The 24,119-nt window shown below is 46.8% G+C and overlaps 2 protein-coding genes across 5 annotated transcripts in view; one reads left to right on the top strand and one right to left on the bottom strand.

Annotated features, from left to right (window-relative positions):
• The window catches only part of GNPAT (glyceronephosphate O-acyltransferase), a 33,788-nt gene extending 28,098 nt beyond the window's left edge, over positions 1–5,690 (bottom strand). For 2 of the 4 annotated variants that reach the window (XM_028104502.2, XM_028104505.2), the window contains exon 1: positions 5,434–5,690. In XM_028104502.2, coding sequence (XP_027960303.1) covers positions 5,434–5,508 — 75 coding nt within the window. In that variant the 5' untranslated portion in view covers positions 5,509–5,690. The remainder of the gene's footprint in view (positions 1–5,433) is intronic. The other 2 variants (XM_028104501.2, XM_028104504.2) reach the window with 2 other exon arrangements.
• FSAF1 (40S small subunit processome assembly factor 1) lies at positions 5,657–20,489 on the top strand. Its single transcript, XM_028104508.2, has 7 exons — positions 5,657–5,886; positions 7,980–8,326; positions 17,335–17,391; positions 18,122–18,217; positions 18,369–18,455; positions 19,020–19,072; positions 20,185–20,489. The coding sequence occupies exons 1-7, from the start codon at positions 5,799–5,801 to the stop codon at positions 20,321–20,323; spliced, it is 867 nt and encodes a 288-aa protein (XP_027960309.1). The 5' UTR covers positions 5,657–5,798; the 3' UTR covers positions 20,324–20,489.
• The last annotated feature ends 3,630 nt before the right edge of the window (positions 20,490–24,119 follow it).

Here is a 24,119-nt window from a genome sequence, read left to right as displayed (position 1 = left end):
GCTCATCTCTGGGCCCCGAAGGTCTTTTTGTTCCTCTGTCATCCTTGCTCAGGCATTACTGCTGTGAAAACCCTCCTTGAGCTACCCACAGGGATTCACTCTTTCTCATTAGAATGTCTTTAACTACTACCTACCTCTATTAGGGTATGTAGCCATAACCCTGCAATCGTTCGCATGTCTATCTCCCTAAGATGCAATTATCTTGAAGGTGGGAAACACATGTCCTCTTTGCATTTCCCAACATCGAGCTGCGTTTGGAATATAGCATAATTGAATGACTAAATGTTGAAGTAATGGAAAAAGATACAGAATGTTAAACTGAGAACATGACTAGGCATAATGAGAATATAAACAGGGGAGCATTTATGAGTCTCAATATAAAAAGGGTAGCATGTAAAACATGTGAAGTATGCAAACATGCACATTTTTATGCCCACGTAAATAGAGAATATATGCGGAAAAAAATCTAACTGCTAGAATTCTGGTGTAAAGCTGCAGTCCTTGTAACATACCATACTCCTGCTTCTAAGTTTCAAGAACCTTCTCAAATTTCACATTTGTCATTAGTAAAACAATAGACAATTTATATATAGACTCAGACTTGGTACAATGCAACAAACTATCATAAATTATATAATTTTAGGGATAAAAGGGGACTCAGAGACTTTCCACGTAGTGGTCCTGGGGTGGAAAGAGAAAAGGATCAGAATCAGCTGGGAAGATATATGCTATATATATCAATATACGGGCATATATAAACAGGTTACATATATATATGAATATATAAAATACTTACAAATAAGTATACATACGGGTACGTACACACACACACACACACACACACACACACACACACACACACACGAAGAGGGAGAGAGCCTTCCGCACTGTTCACCTGGAAATACTTAGCCATCAACCACAGTTCCTGTTTACCTCTGTGTACCATTTCCCAGCTCTCCCCTCAACCGAGACTGAATTGATCATCTTCTCCTTTGAGACTTGACTGAGCCTTTCCCAACAGCATCTAAAATACTTCATTAACCTGGATTGTTATCTCCCCTACAAGATTATAAACTTCTTGTCTGTGTCTTACATGTTTTTATATTCCCTAGTAAGAATTCAGTCATTGTAGAATGAAAAAATAAATTACAGCCACTTCCTGAACCCTGCTGCTGATGGCTCCCCAATATTCACAGACTAAAGCTCAAACTGCTCCCAATCCGGTCCTAACCTGATGTCTAATCCAGTAGTTTTTAACCCAGGCTGCACATGAGAATAACCTGGGCACTTTAAAAATATACTGATGCCCAGGTCACCCTAGAGATTTTTTTTTTTTTTTTTTTTAAGTAAGCTCCACACCCTGAGACCAAGACCTGAGATAAAGAGTCAGACGCTTAACAGACTGAGCCATCCGGATGGCCCTAGAGATTCTTGATTAATTTGGTCTGTGAATGGTACCTGGGCATCAGAATGATTTTTAAAAGTACTCCCAATGATTCCTACATGCAGCTAGGGTTGAGTGTTAACTACTCATTCGTTGGTCTTCCCTAAGCCATGATGGAGAAGTATTTACCATCATAAAATAAATATATTTACATGGCCACTTATCTAGGAGCACAATACAAAGAGGAGCCCAAAAAAGGTTTAGGTTATATCCCCCCCTTTGTTTCTCTCTCTTTTTACAGCAGCCCCTCCTTATTTGTAGCTAAACAGGCTTCTCCTTGTACCTCCCTTTTGACTGCTCTGGAGGATTCATTCATTCAACAGATAGTTATGGAGAGCCCACCACATACCAGGCATTGTTCCACAGGCTGCGAATAAAGCATGAACAAGGCAGACAAAGAATGTGTACTGAAAGAGCCTACACTCCCTTAAGGAAAGACAGACAACAAATAAACAAGTTTACTTAAGCATACGAGCAGTAGCATGCTGGTGAGTGTTTAACTGTGCGAGAGCCCTAATTTATAGCATTCGCCAGTTTCTGTGGCATTTACACTCCCACCGTGGCAGACTTCAAGCTACCAACACGGCCTCACTGAACACAGAGCTGGGGAGAGATGTGTAGTAGCCATGATTCCATAGGATTTCCATCTTACAGTATCATAGACAGAAATAACCTCAAGGGCATAGATAATAGTAAAATCTAGTAAAATAATTAGGAAGTGCTGAGTTTTGAGTATTTGTTACTTTTTAACAAAATTTATTTAACTGTAAATTTATAAAACTTAATTTTTAATTTTTAATAATGTCTGTGTTCCAACAATGGGCTCACAGACGTCATGGCAAATGAACAATCAGCTTTGACAGTCAGTACAAGACTGCCGTAAGCACAACACTGGAAAGGGAATGTAAAGGAAATAGAGTAACAAGAAGGAGTGACTGGAGAGCTGCTTTAGATCGAGTGGTTGGGTAAGGCCTCTCTGAGAGGGGATATTTGAGCAGCGACCTCAAAAAAAACCAGGGAGGGGCGGGATGGAAGGGGAGACAAGCGATGCAAATTTCCGGGAAAACAGCATGCCACTCAGAGGGAACGGTGAACACTCTTGAGAGACCATGCTTACTGTCCGAGAACAACAGAAGGCTGGTGTGGTTGAAGCCCATAGTGCAAGATTAGTAAATTCAGGGAGGTAGCAATTATGTAGTCTTGTAAGATATTGTAAAGAGTCCAGATTTTTCATTCAGACTTTAACAGGAAGCCATAGCTTGGGTTCTGGGTATACCAGTAATTCCCCATCCCCAGTCTTCTTTTCATTCTGTGGTCTCATTGAAAGATTGCAGGCAGACCTATGGCCTCACATAGAATCTACTGGCTGATGTCTGACGAATCCATATATTTAGGCCAGACCTTCCTCTTTTGCTCTGGTACCATATTTTTTACTCTATCTGGATGACTCCACCACATCTTGTGATGTTATCTGGTCCATAACATAGTAATCCATAAGTTAAAAATCATTAATTTTACCACTGGCATCTCACACTGAACACATCCCAAACTGAAATTATTATATTACCCTGACTAAACCTGTTCCTCTCCCCAGATTTCCTATCAGCAAAAGGCATCAACATCCGCCCACGTGCCAAATCACAGACACCTCCATTTCCTTAGCCACGACATTTCCACTGTCCTAAATATCACACAAACTCACCCATCTCCCCTCTCCCCAGGCTCACTGCCATTGCTTCAGGCTTTCATCACTTCTCTGAATTACTGCAGTGGTGTTCTGCTGCTCTCCACGCTCTGGCGTCAGATTCCTTCTCCAATGAGATTCTCCTACAGTCTCTACTCAAGTAAAGGTTATCCACACAAATAACCATTCCAGAAACCTAGTCTTCTTAGACTTCCAAAAATACAAATCTGATCATCCTGAAATGTTCCCTTAGAAAGTGAAGATTTTATCCTTAAGGGTGTATAAACCTGATATATAAAACCCCCTTAGGAAGTACCTTCTGCCTACATCCTTGGTTTTGTTTCTCACGTGTCCTTTATTCCACCCTTACTACTTGGTTCTTCCAAACATGCAAAGGAGGGGCTTTCTTACATGGATGCCTAGGCCAGCCTTCCTCTCCTCTCTCATCTTCGAGTCACAACTCAAAAACTCAGCTCAGGTGTCACCTTCTCTTAAAAGCCTTCTCTGAAGCCCCAAACACATCAGGTGCTCCTTCTTATTCCTCCCACAACATACCGTGCATGATTCAGTCATTGGCCTTATCTCAACTGTAATTGTTCATTGCCGTGACTTTCTTTCAAGTCCACAGACACAAGGGGTGGAGCTTTCACTTCCACATCTTGGAAGTTGAGATTGAGTAGGATGCTGTAGGTATGAGTGCTGCAATGTTTGCTGCAATCAAGAGTACGTCAAATATCTCTTGAGCACCACTCTCACATTAGATGGGAGTATTGTGCAGTGTGGCTGAAAAAAGGACAGCCTGAAATAGGAAGAAAACGTTCAGGTCATCATGAAAAGCAGACTATGCACACAAGAGTAGGGAGGGTTCTGTCCAATTCAGAAGCAGAAAAAGCTCTCACACAATTGCTTTAATTTTTCATGTGAACAAATTGGCAAAAGTGTTATCATGAAAGAACCAGTGGTAAACGGGGATGTAAAAAAACCAACTCTTTCCTTTAATACACAGGTGCAAAGCTGTAGTCAACTCACAAACCGGTTTAGGGCTGAAAAAGCTACCTGTGGCGAGTCAGATGTACTAAGCAACCTGCTTCCCTACATGTCGGCTCTGGAATAGCAGAATCAGAAAATGAGGTCAAAGATAGTTCTACCAGAGTCGTGGGGTGAGAAGGTCAATGAGGAGAGAGGTTAGAGTAATAACCCTCACAGAAGTGGACAGTTGACAGCAATTATAAGCCGAGAGCTCTCCCCATCAAGGAAACAAGCTGACACATCAGTATTCTTTGGAACATGGAGAAACTTCTGTTTCCTCCATATATAGCCCTATATATATATATATATATAAAACGATTCTCTTTTGAGACTGAGTTTTTTTGTTTTTCTTGTTTTGTCTTTTCCCTGTTATGACCTTCCGACACAAATTAACATTAAAGTCAGAAACTGGCACTAGCCTGCAGGACATAGTAACATGCTCTTAAAATGCACTCTTTTATTTCCTTGTAAAGTAGATAAAAATTAATTTAGTGGTTAAAATATATATATACATCCGTTGCCCCAGGACTGTGCAATCCTGAGAACTACAAAGGGTTGACCTCATCATTTCTTCACATAAATTGTGAGTGACCAACATTGTGGTGGCAAAAAAGATCGGTTAACATCAGGAGAGGGGGAGGGGCCTGGGGGTTAGAAAGCAAGTTGGGAGAGGCTGGGTGGCATTGGTTGTCTTCCAAAATGACTTCTGCAAAAAAAGTAAGGATGGAAGACAAAACGCAATAAAAATTTCCAGAAGTTCCAAATCTTCCTAGATTAAAAACTTTACGTCTTACAAACTCTATGCCCACATACAAGCCAAGTACTTTTCTTCCAGGAACATCACGGCAGCAAAAGGGCAGGGTGGGGAGCCGGCCGCATGCGGGATGTAACTCAGGCCGAGTCAGACCCGCAGGTTTCTCCGGTTTAATGAAAATTTCAGGTAGCCCTCGCTAGAGACGGAGATCCCATTCTCACGCCTCATTCCTGTATCAGGGGCTTTCTGAAGGCCCCGTGCCTGGTGGAGGGAACGAGAAGGAACGAGTGGTAAGGAACCAGAGGAACCATCACCCATAGAAACTTCCAAAAGCATACACACAGTTACACACGCAGCGATACACCGTTGCCTTGGAAACCAAGTCAACCACCTACCCCCTCCTCGGCGGCCCCGGGACCCACTCTTTTGGGCCAGGGGTCGTGGCCGGTGGGAGGCCGGGACCGAGCGGGTGGGGTCCTCTCTGGCGGCCCCGCCCCAGGCCTCGTTCCCCTGGGCGCCTACCGAATAGAGGAGCACGACAGCGCCGGGACTGGCGGAGCCGACGGAGAAAGAGTTAGACGAACTGGAAGAATCCATGGTGCGGCTGCCGTTCCGGGCGGGGCCTGAAATTCTTTGCTAAGCGGTGGTGATGCTGCTGCTGGGGGCGGTTCTTCCGCGCTGGGCGTCCCGACCTCGCCTAGGGCGGCGGCACCCTCCGCTGCCGCTCCACAGGACCCCGGGCGCCGCCATCTTAACCAGGACGGAAGCCGCGCCGGGACCTGCGACGCGCGCGCGCTCACCGCGTCGGAACTCGGAAGTGTGGGTGCCGCGAGGCCGAAATCCCCGCGGGCTCTGGGCAGTACCGCGGGGGCACACACATCCCCCCGATGGCCCAGGAGCAGGGGTTGGGGTCCCGCGCGCTTCCCGGCTCTCAGACGCTCCTGGACGCCCTGCTCCGGAACCTCTACGATTTTGGTGAGTGCGGGGCCTCGGAGCCCACGTGGAGAGCGGGCTGGCAGCTGAGGTCAGCTGTGCCTTCGGAACTAGGCCGCCCTCGGCTCTCGGTTCTTGCACGTGGAGCACCCCTCAGCTCGTCCGACCTGGTTCTTATGATGGGTCCGGCACACACCTCCGACAGAGTTCCCCTCCCCCTCGCCCCACGATCGGGCTCCGTTGTTGTTCTTCATGGATCGAGCCTCCCAAGTCGTCTCTGAGTGCGGGCGCCAACCTAGTTGCTTGTCGTTAAGCCCCGAGGCTTTCAGGCTTACAGGGTGTGATGCACACAGGACCTTGGGCTCTCGAAAATAGCCCACCCTTTGTCATTTCGCGGCCCTCTGGGAAGCCCGCTTCCCCCACACCACCGTCCCAGCCCCGCGTGACCCTGGCGCGTTGGTACCGCCTGGTCACCGTAGAGCCCCAACCTTCAGTGTGTTCCAACCCCCGCGGACTTCAGAGAACGTTTTCACGTGAAGCTTTTCACAGCCTTTTCTTCCACCAAGTTGGCCACCCTCTCCTTCTATCTTCCTTGGGGAAAAGGAAATAAAAACGGTTATTCAAGATTGGGAACCGCTTGGCACCTTAGTAGGAAGACAGTTCCACACACTCCGAAGAATTTGCTCCAGGTGAGGTGACATCCCTTGTTCAGGCAAGAGATAGCCTCGGCATTAGTGTCTTTAAGAAGCAAACGTTTCTTAAATTTGTAAGGTGCTGTTGCAAAAGCTATCGTAGTTTGGAGCCATTGCTCAAAATTCTAAGCTCACTTACACGGTAAAAATAATAGCTAAAAAGTATAGAGAATTTGCCATATAGTCCATGTCTTTCATGTATTTACTCATTTAATCTTCGCTTCCTGGTGAAATACATACTGTCATTAATCCCATTTATTACAAATGTAGAAACAAGTATTAGGGGTTAAAAAAGGTATTGAAGCTCACCTAGCAATTAATTTGCAGAGCCTGGGTTCCAATCCCCAGACTGTCTAGCCCCTGTCCCTCCCCTTGTATTGACTTGTCCTATGGACACAACATCTCTGTGCCCTTGGGAATATCGGAGGACAGAGAAGACTTAGTCTCTGGCCTTGAGAAGTTTAAAAACTAGAGGAAAAGACAATTCTGCCAAATCCTAAACATAGTTTATGTTAGCCCAGGCTTGAAATTATGCGAGGCGCTCTGAAGGCTTGGGCTGTAACTACCCATTTTTAGGTGCCCAATGCCAAAGTTTAGTTGACCCTTAATGTTAAGTGAACATAAATGATCAGCTGATACTTAGCACTGTGATACTTGCACTGTAGGTGAGTAATGAGGTCAGAACCTTCAGGTGACTGGTCAGAATTGAACAGGTGAAACAAAGAGGAGATACGGGGATTTCGTAGAAAATAAATGTGTTCAAATTGAGTCACTTGCCGTAGGTTCATCTTAATTAATAACTGAAAAAAAAATAGGAAGACTATGATACCCACCTGTAACCCTAGAGAGTGTTAAAAAAAACAAAACACCAGCTGCAGCGGCAGACATTTTTAGCACAAAGTGAGATCCCCAACTGGGATTACCAGGGGACTATTGCCTTGAGGTCGCTGTTAGTATGGAGTGAGGTGAGGGCTGAAGTAATTGTGCCATGAGTCCAAGACATGAATACAGTTAGTTACCTAGCAAAAGATGTTGCATCTTGGATTCTACAAATTGTGCAAATACAACAAACCATGAGAGACTCAATCATAGGAAACAAACTGAGGGTTGCTGGAGGGGAGGGAGGTGAAGGGATGGGGTAACTGGGTGGTGGGCATTGAGGAGGGCATGTGATGGAATGAGCACTGGGTGTTATATGAGACGGATGAATCACAGGCCTGTACCAATAATACATTATATGTTAATTAATTGAATTAAAATTAAATAAATAAAAATACCCCCCCAAAATTGTGCAAACACAACCCCCTTTGAAGAAAAAGAAATCTTTTGTTTCTTTGTTATTTCTGGGTGTTGATAGCCATGGCGTACGTACAAGCGCATTCACATGATTTGACGATTTGATAAAACCAAAGGTATTTTTCCGCTCTGTGTTTGAACAAACAGGAGAGGCAGAAGATGAAGCAGAACAGAAAAGCATCAGAAAGAGAGTAGAAAACAAGAAGAGAGGTGCCGGGACTCCGGTGGCTGTGGCAACAGAGCCAGCTCCCCTACCAGGTTCTTCTGTAAGAGGCCAAAGGAAGAGTGCCTCCAGCTTCTTCAAGGGACTCCGAGAAGAGCTGCAGTGTGCACCTGCCGTGTCCCCCACCGGTTCCCCTTCAGGACCAGGAGTCCCTAGTGCTGCAGTGTTTCCCTCAACCCTGAAGAACAACAGGGAGCCAGTAGAAGTGATAGAATTTCACAGCGGAAATAAGAAAAGAAAAGAGAAGCTGGGTGAAGATGAGGACACGCAGGTAATGAGTTGGTTAGTTTATATGTATATGGTGAAAACCCTGACATTGCAGTTTTAGAGAAGTCTCTTTTCTTTCTTTTTTAAGAAGGTCTGGGCACCTGGGTGGCTCAGTCAGATCATGGCTCAAGTCATGATCTCAGGGTCCTGAGATTGAGCCCCGTGTCGGGCTTCCTGCTCAGCGGCGAGTCTGCTTCTCCCTCTCCCTTTGCCCCTCCCCCTGCTTGTGCTTTCTCTCTCTCTCTCAAATAAATAAATAAAATTGTTTAAAAAAAATCTTTACAAAGAATATATACATGTATATGTAAAAGTTTTTATTCATTTAAGTAATCTTACACCCAACGTGGGGCTTGAACTCGTGACCCCAAGATCAAGAGTTGCAGGCTGTACTGACTAAGCCAGCCAGGCTCCTCTAGATGAGTATCTTTATAGACTGTGTCAGGGGTCCCCAAGACCACCCTCTGGCTTGAGGATTTGCTAAAAGCACTCACAAGGGTGCCTGGGTGGCTCAGTTGGTTAGGCGACTGCCTTCGGCTCAGGTCACGATCCTGGAGTCCCGGGATCGAGTCCTGCATCGGGCTCCCTGCTCGGCGGGGGGCCTGCTTCTCCCTCTGACCCTCTCCCCTCTCATGTACTCTCTCTCTCTCTCTCTCTCTCATTCTCACTCTCTCAAAATAAATAAATCTTTAAAAAAAATAAAAAAATAAAAGCACTCACAGGACTCAACACTCAGCATGTAGTCACCATCGTGGTTACAAATTACTACAGCAAAAGGATACAGAGTAAAACCAGTGAAGGGAAAGGGTGCAATGGGGCGAGGTCCGGAGGAAACCAGGTGTAAGTGTCTAGGTGTCCCCTCCCAGTGGAGTTGCATGGGTTGTGTTTCATTTCCCCAGCAGTGACGTGTAACGGCATGTGGGAAGTATTGCCAACCAGGGAATTTCACCCCAGCCTGGGTGTCCAGGGATTTTATTGAAGATCACTTATGTAGACATGCAGACTGACCTTAGTTACTGAAGCTCGAGGCCCCCAGAAAAAAAGTAGGTATTCACCATAAATCACATTTTTAGTATAAATAATCTGGGCAGACTTGGTGTGGCTTGGCTCAAGGCCTTGGGTATGCAAAAGCACTCTTACCAGTCAGCTCCCAGGAACCAGCCAAGGGCCAATTCTGAAAACAAGACTTCCTTAGGAATGTGCAGAGTTTGAGAAACGCAAGCCTGCTGAGTGGACCCTTTCATGCTGATAAGCCTTCTGCTTTATGGTGCTCAGAAAAGTCAGCTATTCAACAACTATTTTTGGCTGCAAGGCACCGGGATACAGCATTGAACAAAAGAGACAAAACTGCTTTTTCTCAAGGAACTTACGTTCTGATGGAAAGCAGTTGGATTTCACTGAACAGTAATCTCTCCCAGACTTCATTTGTAAGGCTCACTCAAAATTCAGTCCAGGAGAGAGGTGTAGTTGCTTATCCACCTTTTCCCACAGGGATATTATGGTTTTGTCAAATTCATTGCAAAAATCCAGATACTCTGTTTCTGTTGCATTCCTCACGTCCTGTAAACTTTCATCTATCATCAAAGGAAAAGGGGATTTATTAGTTTTCTCAGGGGCTGCTGGGCAGAAATTTGTTCTCTCACAGTTCTGGAGGCCAGAAAGGCAAAAATCAAGGTGTTGGCTGGGCACACTCTCCTCCAAAAGGGAGTCCTTCCTTTCTTCTTCCAGCTTCTGGTGACTCTGAGCATTCCTTGACTTGTGGCTGCATCACGCTCCACTCTGCCTCCATCTGCACATGGCCCTCTCTGTCCGAGTCCTCAGATCTCCCTCTGCCTTTCTCGTAGCCAATGACAGTTGTCCTTGGGTTTAGGGCCCACCCGAAATCTAGGATGGGTCTCATCATGAGGTCCTTAATTTAATTACACTACAAAGCCCCTTTTTCCAAATAAGATCCATTCATTGATTCTGGGTATTAGAACATGGATGTGTCTTTTTTTGGAGACCACAGTTCAACCCACTTCAAAGACAGTCGGGCTTGTCTCGTTCTTGGTGAACGCGTATGAGCATGTCCTGGCATCCAGCGCTTACCATGTCTTTTTTATGTTTTTTTTTTTTTTTAAAGATTTTATTTATTTAAGAGAGAGAGAATGAGAGATAGCGGGCACGAGAGGGAAGAGGGTCAGAGGGAGAAGCAGACTCCCTGCTGAGCAGGGAGCCCGATGTGGGACTCGATCCCGGGACTCCAGGATCATGACCTGAGCCGAAGGCAGTCGCTTAACCGACTGAGCCACCCAGGCGCCCTTTTTTATGGTTTAAAAAAACCAGCTGTGTCATCTTTCCTAGCATTGAGGTAGCTCTTCATGTCATGCTCACCCCCGTGTCTTCCTTGAAGACTAATAGCGCTTTTTGTAATCATCTACCTTTATTTTAGGATTCTAGGTCAGTTTCCAGCTCATACTCTAAATATTGGGGCACCGGGAGCTCTGACAGGCAGGCCAGGAAGCGGATTTCCTTGGCCCTTCAGCTGGCCAGAGTCCCCACGCTGGCTAGCCAGGGAAGCTTACAGTGGTCAGTATTACCACAGCGAAACCTCGTGCACCTTACAAATACTAGTATCTTCTGTGTGTGCCCTGCAGTGAAAAGGGTTGGGCACTGCTTTGCATTATATATAATTCTGCGTTTGGAGAAGCTGACTAACAAAGCATGTGAGTACGCTCCCTCATTTCCTCAGGTGTCTTGGTCTTCTGTTTCCTCTTACACTCGTTGGGTTCTTTCTAGAATGGAAAGTTTTCTAATAGGACAAAAACGTTGGCATTGAATGAGTGCATTTCTCTGTCTCTTACTAATAGAGCATCTGCTGCCGGCTGTTGGATTCTTTTTCTTCCCGTTCCGTTTGATCCCTTTTTCATTGTAGTTGGCTTTTCTTGGGAACCTCAGCTCATCCGACATTTTGGATTTTGTGACCTTTATGAAATTTTTCAGTTGTGTTTGGCGTTCTGCCCTTTCCTCCTTTTTAAAATGTATCCTTTGAACACATGAATGTGTCTGGCTAAGGAGACAGAAAATGAACACAGTCAAAACACAAACGCCTGTAAAAAGACTTGAGGATGTCGATATTGCAATGTGTAAACAAATAGAAATGAATAGAACGTTAGTTATTAACGGCATATCCTGGGTAAAGGGAATGCCAGCTAAGGAATAGTCAGTCAGCTGGGAGTAATTAGGTTACGTGACGCTATGCCAAGAGTTTGTATAACGTGGTAAATGATAGTTGTGGCCCCTGTTCTCTGGAAGCTTATGGGTCATCGTGGGACAGTTTAGACAGACATGGAATCAGCCCAAATGTCTAATATATTGATAGCCTGCACAGAGTCAGCTGGTTGTCTTTGGAGAATACTTGAGAGGTACTGACAAGTTGGACAGCCCAGCTGGCCCTGCCTGAACCCAGGAAGTGACTTTCTTTCCCTAGAACATAGACCTGTGACGTATATACTGTGATTAAACAGCATTGTGTATTGAAACAGGTGTTCATGGTGTGCTATGGTGATTTATAATAAATACATATAGATTTGGTCTTTGTCCCCCAATTTTGGCGCAGAACTCCGATAACCCCTGTAATTCCCTAAGTGATGTAAAGGTGTCTTTTGTAGTGAGGGACTTGGAGAAGCTATAAAGGTGGGAGCAGGTTGCCCAGAGAATCAGCCGCCTGAATAGAGGTTTAGAAATTTCAGTCCCATCTCCCTGATCTCTGGGGAGGAGTAATGGGCCGGAGGTTGAATTAACTGCCTGGGGCCAGTGATTTTATCTGTCATACTTATGTAACGAAGCCTCTGTAGAAACCCAGAGGGCCTGGAAAGCTGGGTTGGTGACCGTGTGGAGGTGCTTGGAGAGTGACATGTTCAGAGAGGACATGGAAGTGCCTCGTCCTGTCTCACATGCCTTACCCTATGCATCCCCCCATCTGCCTGTTCCTGAGTTACATCCTTTTGATAATCAGCCAGTGATCTGGTAAGTTAGATGGCTTTCTTGAGTTCTGTGAGCCACTCTAGCAAACTAATCGAAGCCGAAGAGGGGGCTCGGGGAACTGCTAGTCTGTAGGTGGTTAGAAGCACGCACAGGTGACAACGTGGGCTTGCAGCTGGTGAATGAAGTGGGTGGCAGTCTTGTAGGACTGAGCCCTTAACCTGTGCAATCTGATGCCATCTCCAGGTAGAGAGCGTCACAATTGAATTGAACTGTAGCTGGTGCGGGAGCATTGCTTGTTGGCTATGTGGGAAAACCCTCCCCCGACATCACCCCATTTAGTGGATTAATCAGGGAACGTGGCCATCATTTATATAACATTTTACCCATTCCAACTGTCTAACCTACCAATGAACTTCCTAATCCTATCGCTTTTATAAAGCAGTGACTATAGAAGTAGTTTGACAGGAAATAGTAGGTAACAGATCATTTATGCACTTACTCATTTATTCCACAAATAATTGGGTGCCTGCTATTCGCCAGACCCTGGAGATCCAACAGCGAACAAGATACAGTCTTCTGCCCTCATGGAGTATACAGTCTACTGCTGGAGTCAGACAAATCCCAAGTAAATTAATAATGTGATTAAAAAGTTTTAAAGAGCGCCTGGGTGGTTCAGTTGGTTTAGCGTCTGCCTTCGGCTCAGGTCATGATCTCAGGGTCTTGGGATCGAGCCCCACACCGGGCTCCCTGCTCAGCGGGGAGCCCCTCATGCTGGCACTCTCTCTCTCTCTCTCTCTCTCCCTCTTTCTCTCAAATAAATAAAATCTTTTTAAAAAGTTTTAAACCCTCTGAGGGAAAGAAGTAGGGTCTTGAGAGTAAGAGGCAGAACGTCCTTTTGGTAGAGTGGGCAGGCAGTCTCAGGAGGCGGTGACACGAGGCTCTGCCAAAGCTGACCAGTGAAGGAAGCCGGAAGGGTAATGTCCTGGGTGTGAGAAGGCTGGAGGGGCTCTGGAAGCTGGAAACCTGGTGGAATTGGACAGAGGCGAGAAGCAGATGAGCTGTGGTGCACGGTCAGGCCAAGGCCAGCCGTTGCCAGGTCTTGCAGGCAATGGTCAGGCCTTTGAAATTTAGTTTAAAGTACATGGAGAGCCCCCAGAGAGTTTTAAGGGCATGAGGTGATGTGACTTACTCGGGCCCCTGCATAGTAAATAGATTAGAGGTGAGCAATGGCAAGAGGGCTGTGGGGCCTGAGTTAGGAGTTTATTGCAGTGGTCCTGGGTCAGGTTGGGGTGACCTGGACTTGGGATTGGAGGAATGAGTGGGTGAACTGCTCTTTAACGAGTGCAAGGCTGCCTATGAGGAAGAATGAAAGCACCAGGTGTGGCTGAACATGATCCAAGTGTTGCTTGGCTGATGTGTCTTATCAGTATTTTCTCCACCTTTAGCATCATCTGTGTCCTGAACCCTAGCCTCCTATGTGGCCTCCATAGAAAAGAGATAAGAAGACATAATAGTAATAATAGAACAGTGGACTCTAGATCCGAAGGGGCTCTTGGCTTCTGCGGCCTGGACACAGGTACGTGCAGACTAGCAAATCACTATAATACCGAAGATTTACGGGTGCTTGCTACATACCACAGGCGATTACTTTGTTCACTAGTTCATTAATTATCTCACTGAATCCTCACAATTCATGTGCCCTGTCTTCATTTGACAGAAGAAATTGCTGCCTAGAGAGGTTAAGATACTTGCCTGTGTTTAAACAGTCAGCCGCCCCCTATCTGCGGTTGCAGAACCCCAGAGCTTTGGAAAGCACAGTTTTGTTTCGAAGCTTGGTGCAGATTTGTTTGGCAGCAAAACCTTATCTGAACTCATATGAGGCTTAGGAGTTATTTTTGTCTGTTCCATTTGGCATGAAGATTCATAGATATTGTGGCAGAAATATGAATGTACTTAATTACGGGTTACTGTCTTGGCCCCCACTGGAAGTGGTATATTGTATTTAGCATATTCACAGTATTACCTTTCTAAAATGTCAAAGCCTCTGAATTTTCTAAGGATTCCACAGAAAGGATTGTGGATGTGAAGTAAGAACCAGAGTTCAGGTTCGTACCCCCAGGCTTTCTGGCTTGAAAGCTGCTCCACCAGAGAGAGAGAGGGAGAGAGAGAGAGCAGATTAGGTTAGGCTTGTCATCCTTTGAGTAACACAAGCGCACGGACCCAGAATCTTCACTAGGTGTTACTGCCGCAGGTTCTTACTGCCCTCATAATCTCTGCAATATCTAGTCACTCCCTAGGGCGCAACCCTGAAGTCCCCCACACTCCAGGGCACCCTTTACCTTTGTTCCACACCCCTGTTCTTTAGCAAATACAGTGCTGGTTAACAAGAGAGTGTTTATTTACCCAGCGACTCTCATTGGACAGAGGTTGGACAGTAACTAGTAGAATAAAAGAATCTAACCAGTGCAGCAGAAAATAGCCGTGGTCAGCAGGTCAGCCCGTGGACGCGTTCACTGAGCCTGGGGGACTGCTGACCTTTATCAGCCGCACCCCCAAACTCTTCCTTCCTTTGTTTTATAGCTTGCTTCTTCTTCAGAGCCTAACACGCAGGTTCTCAAAATCTGCAAACATTTCTCTTTACTGTGTGTGGGACAGTAAAGCTTTACTGGTCAGGATAGATTAGGCTGTGGTTTGGTAACGTAGTCCCTACATTTCAGTGGTTTGAAGGCAAAAGTTAATTATTTTTACATGACCATCAGGCTTGGCAAGGACAGTGTGTGCTGCTCCACAGCGTGCTCATGTAGGGACCCAGGATAATAGGGGCTCCACCGTCTGGAAGGCTCTTCATTGCTTTGGTGAAGAAGGGGAGTCGATGAATGGCTCTTAGAGGTTCCTTGTGGAAGGGGCATACTTCCCCTCTGCTCACATTGCTTTGACCAAAGAAAGTCACGTAGCCCCTATCTAACCTCAGGTAGGCAGCGAAGCCTAGAAGCAGGGGAGGACCCAGTGTTGCCTGCAGGTAAGCCTGTTGCAGTGAGCACCAGGGGAAAGCAGACAGGGAGAACCACTGATGGTCTCTAAATCAGGCAATATGTGATGAATACTGGACTGAAAGGTCTTTAAAGCTGTGAATAGAAGTTAGATATTGGTGGGGTCATGCGTATGGACTCAGCATCACAAAATAGTGAGCTAAGAATTATTTTCCAAGTGTTTGCTCTTTTTTTTTTTTTAAGAATTTATTTATTTGACAGAGAAAGACACAGCGAGAGAGGGAACACAAGCAGGGGGAGTGGGAGAGGGAGAAGCAGACTCCCTGCTGAGCAGGGAGCCGGATGTGGGGCTCAATCCCAGGACCCCGGGATCATGACCGTAGCCGAAGGCAGACGCTCAACGACTGAGCCACCCAGGTGCCCCCAAATGTTTGCTTTTATGATAAACAAGGATCCAGAATCCAGACCTTTTCTCAAACACATCAAGAGCTGCAAAGCTGAGCTATTTCTGGTGAAACGTTAACGGAGGGCATGGGAAGGGCAAGGTACATACGTCCCGCCAGACCTGCCACCCAGGACCGCCCAGCCCCCTGGCCCAGGTGTCCCCACAGCCAGGATGAGCTGAGGCCTGCATGCAGGGACGGGGTTATTCTGTGGGGCTGGCGTTCGGGAAAGCAGGGACATTAGAGGCCGTGCCCCTCTCCTCTGTGGGCCACTTTCGCCCCATGGTACCATGGCTCTACAGCTCCTGTTGGGAGAAGGCGAGACCAGGAGACCTGTAGAGTGCTGTGACTACCGCGCTTCTCAGCATGGTGTAGGGCAGGGCACTGGGCTGTCTCCACACAGCGCCCCCTGCTGAGCAGGATGGACGGGAGGTGCTACCCTGGCGAGCCGCCGGCTGGCCATCTCTCCACCGTTGTCCTGTGGGGGAGAAGGGTGCCTTCTCTAGAGACTTCACAGCTTGTGGGGCCTGCTTCCTGCTGGTTCAGATTTGGTGGCTGGGGTTGAGTAGTGACCGCTGCTGTTAGCCAGAAGTGACAGTACATTTCTTTAAAATCTCAAGCTACTGGTCAGTTCTGTGGGCCGGTAACCATAGCTAGTGGCTGTGTCGCCGTAAAGAGTCACACGCTTTGAAGGCATTTGCAGCATCATTATTTTCTATTGGGAATTATAAACCAAATCTCAATTTCTAGAAGTGTGATGTTCCTGAAAGAAATATTTAGTTAAGAGAGTTTTATTAGCCATTATTTTAATGGCTGGATGGGAAGAAAAAGGGAGAGAAAGAGTTATTTAAATATAATGCTTAGGGGCGCCTGGGTGGCTCAGTCAGTTAAGTGTCCGACTCTTGATATCGGCTCAGGTCATGATCTCAGGGTCATGATTCTCTCTCTCTCTCTCTCTCTCCCCCCCCACCCCACCCCCCTGCTCATGCACACACTCTCTCTCTTCTAAAAAAATAAAAAATAAAAAAATATATAATGTTTACCCTCCAGCATCCCTGCTCCCTCACCCTCTTCTAAACCCCCTACTGAACAGAATCTTCTGCATGTGGTTTATGAGAGACAGACATCGGTCTCTCTCATTATCTTTTTTATTTTTGTATTTTTTTAAAAAATTCTCATCCTTAAGCTATGAGGCCTTAACGTTTTTTTTTCTTCATTTTTCTTCCATTAAGACTTTCGTGCAACTTGCTTGTGTTATCATTTGATATTTAGGCATCTGGGCCAGTTTCAAAGCTTTTTAAAACATGACTACTCTGGGGGCACCTGGGTGACTCAGTCGGTTAAGCGTCTGCCTTCAGCTTAGGTCATGGTCCCAGGGTCTTGGGATCGAGTCCTGCATCAGGCTCCCTGCTCAGTGGGGAGCCTGCTTCTCCCTCCCCCTCTGCCTGACGCTCCCCCGCTTGTGCTGTCTCTCTCTGTCAAATAAATAAATAAAATCTTAAAAAATAGTAAAAAAATGTCTTCATTTGTATTAAAAAAAACAATTACTCTCTTGGGGACAAATACTGCAATGATACGGTAACAGATGATCTTAATAAGAATTCTTTTCTTTTCAGACCAAAACTAGTATCCCTGAGAAAGATGTGGATAGACAAGAATTTAACTTAGAGAAGGTATGTGTTTTGAAACTGTTCAATTTTTTCAGCTTTCTAATACCAAAAAAAAAAAAAAAGCTTCTATGTCCAGTGGTTGAAATAATGGTTAAGCAAATCCCACTGCATTCAGGTGATAAATATCAGGCTATCATTTAAAACACGCTGGTTTGTGGCCACAGTGCTCACGATGCAGAGGTAAGTAGAAAAGCAGGGAGGGATGTGTGTATTCTGCGGTTGTAACTAGTTTTTTAAAATGCATGAGAAAAAAGACAAGAGGAGGTAATTGAACTGTTTAGGGTGGGCCTTGGTGACTTTTTCTCTTCCTCTGCAGCATCTTTTAAAAAAACAAACACACGGATTTATGTTTGAAGCTGCTATGAGAAATGGTTTCTCAGTGTGAGTAAGAGTGTTCGGAGAGGTACTTTTAAGCGGCAGTTCTTGCCCGGAAGGGAGATAGCTTGTTTCAGAGAGAATCCAGTATGCAGAGCCCTGCATTTAATCCTAATTCTGTTGCTCATTTGTGTGCTGGTGAGTCTTTGATTCAACTGTCAGAAGTTCAACACGGGAGAACGGGCGTTGTGAGGTTATGGTAGGAAGTTACATAAGACCTCCACAAAGCTCCGTAAACCACAGCACGGCCGGCTTCTTGCTACAGCACATCGTGTTGGGTGTGGGCCGCTCCTAGGGGACAGAGCTCTTCTCTGGAGTCTGGAATGCACCTGGGGCTCATTCCACTCTGCGTCTACAGGCTCGCTTGGAAGTGCACCGGTTCGGGATCAGGGGTTATGGAAAAGGGAAAGAACGAATCCTGGAACGGGAACGTGCCGTCATGCTGGGTGCTAAGGTGAGGGGCTGCTTCTGTCTTCCATCAACAGACAGGATACATACAGGAAAGGGGAGAGCCCAGGGCAAGGCAGGGCAGGGGGCACTGGGAGATCCTTGCAAAAGAAAAAATGCTATCCCTTGGTTTGTTTTTTTTTCCCCTTGCATTTCAGCCTCCCAAAAACAGTTATGTGAATTACAAGGTGTTGCAGGAGCAAATCAAAGAAAAGAAGGCAGCGAAAGAAGAAGAAAAGAGAACGGTACGAGTAATAGCCCTTTTGTTACTAAGCTAGAACGGGAAGGTGGCTGCGACTGGCCACGGTGGAATGCTGGATCTGCTCTTTGGGGGGCAGTGTAGACCGCAGTAAGATGAGAGTGACATGCTCGTTCTCTCCACCTGTTCAGGTCAGCTTCATTTGTAACACCAGCCAGGGAAGCCGGCATATTCACGCGAGAGGTTTGCTTTGAAATAGCAAGTTCCTGCTCAGGTCACGTCAGCTACTGTGATCTTTTTCCCGTCTTGCGTTTTACGTTGTAAAACACAAGGGCCTCTGACAAACCACAGAGGGGTTCATGCTGTGCTCCCTTCCTTTCCCCTAAAATGGAAGATGGGACATCTCTCCTGTCAGTCTTTTCTGGAACGACCTTTCATGCTCTTGAAAGAGTTTCAGGATGAAACCGAGTGTATGTTTAATATTGCCTGCTTGAGAAAAAGTTGAAAAGTAAATGGTATCTCACTGGTTTTTGATCACAAACCTCTAGTCTGTTTTTCAATCTCCATTATCCATTACTGACTCACATATTATCTTAAATTCTGAAATCAGGCCCAGGACACAGATATTTTCAAGAAAAAGAAGAGGAGAGGGCAGGAAGACAGGTGAGTGACATCCTCAGGTCCTGGGGTGGAGTGATCTGGATAAACCTATTGATTAGTTCTGACGATGACACCCTGAGTATACGAGGTGTTTCTAGCCTGTTAGAGTGCTTTGCTGTCCCTCATGCATTCTGAGCAAGTCCCAGGAGGGGACGACGGGGGAAGACATTGTCCCAGACTGAACAGCTCCCTCAGAACTGAATCAGGAATCTTCTCTAGGCTCCCATTTCCAAAGATCAGACAGCTCAGGTGACTCATGGAGAAACCGAGATTCCCATTCCCAACCCCTGCTAAGAGCCTGCCCACATGGCAGCGCAGTCTGGGCCTGAGTCCTGTTCACCGACCCACCGCAGGAAGCAGAGCACCATGGTCTGAGGAACAGAGCATTGATTCTGTTGCTACGTGCTAGTTTCTTAGCTTTTGTTCAAAAATGCCTTTTCTCTCTCCTTGAATTTACTGTTTCAAAATTGACTTCTTTCGTCTTAAGCTTTTGCTTGGATTCCTAGTGAGCTTGCACATGGGTGGTCATTTGTCCTGGCCACATATGTCTGTCTGTCTGAGGGTCCCCTGCGTGCCAGGCATGTAGGTGTCTTAGGTGTCAGGTGTCGAGGATTCAGCCATGATCGCACGGGTGCCAGGGGTGGGGTCGGGGGTGGTTAGTACCTGCCTTTGAGGAGCTTACATTGTAGTGAGGGAACACCCCGAAACATACAAACAGGTAAGCAAGGGGATGTCAGGTGCTGGCAGGTTCTATGAAGAGGTTGCAATAAAGCGTTAAAAAAGAAAATCACTGGGGGTGGGAGGGCCGGGCTGTCATTCTAGGGAGGTGACCTCCGAGTTGAGAACTGAGTGAAGAGGAGGGAACAGCCTGGAAGGATCTGTAGCAGAACATTCCACATAGAAGGAGCCAGTGCAAAGGCCCTGAGACAGGAAGGCAGCTGGCCTGTTTGAGGGACCACAGGAGGGCGGGTGGTTGTTGCGGTAGGGCAGTGGAGGATGTTGTGCACGGAGGACCCCAGGGGTTTGCAGGAGCAGACCACGGTCAACTGGTTGAAGGTGCTACCATCCCTCTTCGTAAGCTTAACTCTGGTACCTTTCTTTCCCTTTAACTGCAGGAAATCCAAAAAGAAGAAATCAGCTCCCGGTATTTTGTCCAGTGGACGGATCGGGCAGGTTGGAAGATTCAAAAATGGGACACTGATTCTGAGCCAGGTTGATATCAAGAAAATAAATTCCTCCCGAGTGGCTAAGTGAAGTCCTTCATAAAATAGAGAGAGGAACAGGAAAGTGCCGCTGCATTGAAACTGGACCCCTACATGACTTCCAGATTGTTCTTACTTATTTTATAATTCATAGACTGCTTTTCTATTTTTAGAGAAAAAAACATCAGATAGAAATAAAAAAATTTGTAGTTTCTGAAGCGTCTGTTTTACGGTGATGAGCGTATGGTGGGAAGGGCCAGCCGCGCTGGGAGTATAAAGCAGACCTATTGAAAAGGATCCTTAATCTTGTCCAGTGAGAGTTACACTAGAGTCGCTTTCCCTGGTATTTTGTGCATTTGCTTGTGATGTGGTTTTTCATAAACTTAATAATTTATTCATTTGTAAATGCTAATAATTAGCTTTAAATTGCCTTTTTTTTTTTAAGATTTATTTATTATAGAGAGCGAGCAAGCAAGCACATGAGCAGGGGGAGGGGCAGGGAAAGGGAGCAAGCGAATCCCAAGCAGACTCCCCGCTGAGTGCGGAGCCTGCCATGGGGCTCAGTCTCACAACCCTGAGATCGTGACCTGAGCCGAAATCAAGAGTTGGACGCTTCACTGACTGAGCCACTCAGGTGCCCCCAAATTGACTTTTATTTTCTAAAAGTGGTGTAATGTTACTGTTATCATGAAAGAACCAACAGTGTGATAATTTGGCAGCTGTCTTGTGGGAAAAGCAGTTGTAATTTTTAACGTCCCAAGAGTATAAGATGTCCTTTGTAAGAAGTTACGTAAATAAAACACAACTCTGTGGTATATCTAGCCGTGACTATTAACACAGCTGAGAATTTTAATTTATGTCCTAATACCTACACATAAGCTAATGTTCCCTCCTTCCAAATAATTACCTTGGGTGGCTGAACATTTATTTTATAATGATATTGCACTTGCTGAAAGTGTCTGGAACGTCTCAAAGCTTGTGCCATACAAAAAGTCTTCAGTGGTGGTAATCAATTTTGACTTTTTTTTTTAATGACCAAAAAATTCTGATCCAGACCTAGTAAATAATAAAGGTTTGGCTGAAACAAAGGGGCTTAAACGGCTGATATTCTTGTGTGGCTCAGAACTTGACCCCAAAGGCATGGCCAAACGAGGAGTTCCACGAAAGCTCTGAGCTGAAGCAACAGTGTAGTCGGTGTTCTATTTTCCAAATTAATTTTGGAAGGCGGTACTCGGCAGGATAATATATTTTGGCAGTTTTTGAGGGTGGTTTTTCTAAAGGTGTGGAAGATCCCAAGCATGACAAAGCACCAGGAAACACGTCAGGCGCTAGAAGTGACCTGCCAGTTCTTTACAGAGAGCCAGATCAAGGCAGCCCCACTTCACCCCCACTTCCACGAGCCGCGTGTCGGAGACCCCTGAGCGCTTAGCCAGACTCTGGAGCCACAGGCTAGTCAATTCTGGAAAAGTTCCAAGTATAAATTACCGTGTTTGGGTTTCACTTTTTAATTTACTGAATTAATACTTGAAGAGTGGTTTTGTTACCACCGGGTGCTCTAGAAATACTCAGACGCTTAGAGGCTCAAAGAAACCTGTATTTTAAGGGCTGGAGATCAGGCCGAAGACCATGCTTTTTATTTCCCTGTTGAGAAAGTTTCTTCCAGCAAGATTAGCAGAGAGAAGCCCCCAAGAAAAACAGGCATCCAAAGGAAGATGGTTATGACGGAGATTCTGACAACAGCCCCAAAAGAAAGGGACCTGGGCTTCGGTGCAGTGGATCAATGTTCCCTTCCTGTCTACATACTGCTGTTTCCCCCCTGCGGGGTTTTCTTCCAGTCTTGGACACAGTCTGGTGGATCAGCGTTGCTCCACACGACACCCTGCCTACAGTTATTCCCAGTGACCCTCTCAAGGACCTTGAGATTCCTGTCCCCACGACTCTTGGCCCCACGGACCTGGAGACTCTGCTTCCCCAAGGAAGAAACAGCACAGCACATGCCCCACTGAATGAGGTTGTTGTCCGGGCGAGAAGAGCCACACCTGGCAGGGGTGACCCTGACCATCAAGGGGAGCTAGGGCTACTGTCATCCAGTGGGGCAGGGAGGAAGGTGCACCCAGGCCCTCTCCCCTCAGGCATCTCTTCATATTCTTTTTGCCTGATTTTGATGGTAAATAGACAAATGCAGCAACCCTGGGGGAGAAGGGCCTGGTGACCTGAGGCTCGGACCCCCAGGGATGAGGGTCTGGATCACGATTAGCAGAGGGCGAGTGGAGTCTAGACTGACGAGGAGAGGAGACAGACCATGAGCGTCCCTTGCAGCTCCAAGACCAGTTACAGCCATGTGGAATGTAGTTTGAGTCCCTGGCCTCACCTAAACTTCCCCCACTGGAATTCTCGAAGAGCTTCTCCCCAGACTTGGGGGAAGCGTGAGTCTGTGGCACGGGGGTGGTGATGGTGGGCGCTGTGATGCCTCACTCAGGTCCCCTTTCAGGAACCAGTACTTCCCGCTTCTTCGTTCTGAGCGGGGATCGCGTCACCTCCCTCCCGGGGTGGCCCCGTGCTCCCTTCCCAGCCCAGACTGGCTGAAGCCTTTGCTGGGTCTGTGTCACAGCTCGACTCCCGCCCCCCCCCCCCCCATGGCCAGTCCTGCTTCCTTTGCTTCTGTGGGGGGCGATGGGCAGAGCACCTGCTAGTAAATGCCCTGCTGCCTCATCTCAGTCCGCAGCTGCCCCTACCCAGGTAAGCCGTTCAGGGATCCAGCAGGTAACTGAACCGTGAGGCCAGGCACAAGGGGCCGCTGGGAGGTGTGTGAGATGGGTGCTCCTGAGGACAGAGTTTTCAGGTCAGGCGCACCCGGGCTCAGTCTGTGTGCTTGAAGGGGCTGGTTGGGGTCCTCGGGGCTCATAGGTTATTAGGATGTCTTCCCCAAATCTCAATTTCTTGTAACCCCTGATCAGTGTTTTATTCATGGATGTATCTTAACCGGAATGTTACCTGTTACCAGTTTCCAGCCCTGTCACCTCTTGGAAGAATGAATGCATGAACTCCCCCTTGTTTGAGATGGACCTTATCATCGAGAGTCATGGAGTCGCCTCAAGATCTCGTGGGCATGCGCAGTGTGGCCATATTGACGCTGGCATCTCACAAGGCCCAGGCCCTCTGGGTGAGAGACAGGGTGGCCTCCCCTCCTGCAGCCTCCGCCCCGGCTGCCTGCCCACTGGCACTCAGGGCCTGCAGGGGGCTGAGCAGTAATTACAGACTGTACCTTGTCTTTCAGTTGTTGGCAGTGTCAAAAGAATTTATTTCAAATCTGCTTAAGACTGATAAAACTCAGGTTTTCCAAAAGGCAATACACAAAGTTCAACCAACCCCCAAAGACCAGAAAACACAGTGTTTGCAGTTCAAAAAATACAAACGCTTGTGGGTAGCAATACAAAAATTAGAAAAAAGTTGCTTTCCTCCCCAGCCCCTCAACCCCCCGCCTCCCCCCACCCCGTGTTTCCAGTGGGACATGAACACCAACGGGACCAAGAGCTGTCACCATATACCAACAACTCCCACAGGAAGTGGATGCCATGGCGGGGGAGGGGGGGAAGGGGAGGGAGAAACCCAGGGACATGGAAGTTCTGTGGACAGTCAAAACAAGGACACAAAGCTCGTTACTCTTTAAATTCCTTTGCCAACGTTAAACAAATCTCTCATGCTTAATACACAGTTTAGTGGGAAAGCAGCAATTCTACATCATGCATTTAACATCTTCTGCTTTGCTCACTCGGCGCTTCCTCTCGGTGCAGAGGAAGCCCGGGGGCTTGGGGCGCCCAGTCACCAGGTGTGGGAGGAGGCGGAAA

The sequence above is a fragment of the Eumetopias jubatus genome, unplaced genomic scaffold (assembly GCF_037043125.1).
Source record: "Eumetopias jubatus isolate StellerSeaLion01/CBP00866 unplaced genomic scaffold, mEumJub1_p1.0 scaffold_17, whole genome shotgun sequence".
NCBI classification, from domain to species: domain Eukaryota; kingdom Metazoa; phylum Chordata; class Mammalia; order Carnivora; family Otariidae; genus Eumetopias; species Eumetopias jubatus.
This window is presented reverse-complemented; position numbering and strand designations above follow the sequence as displayed.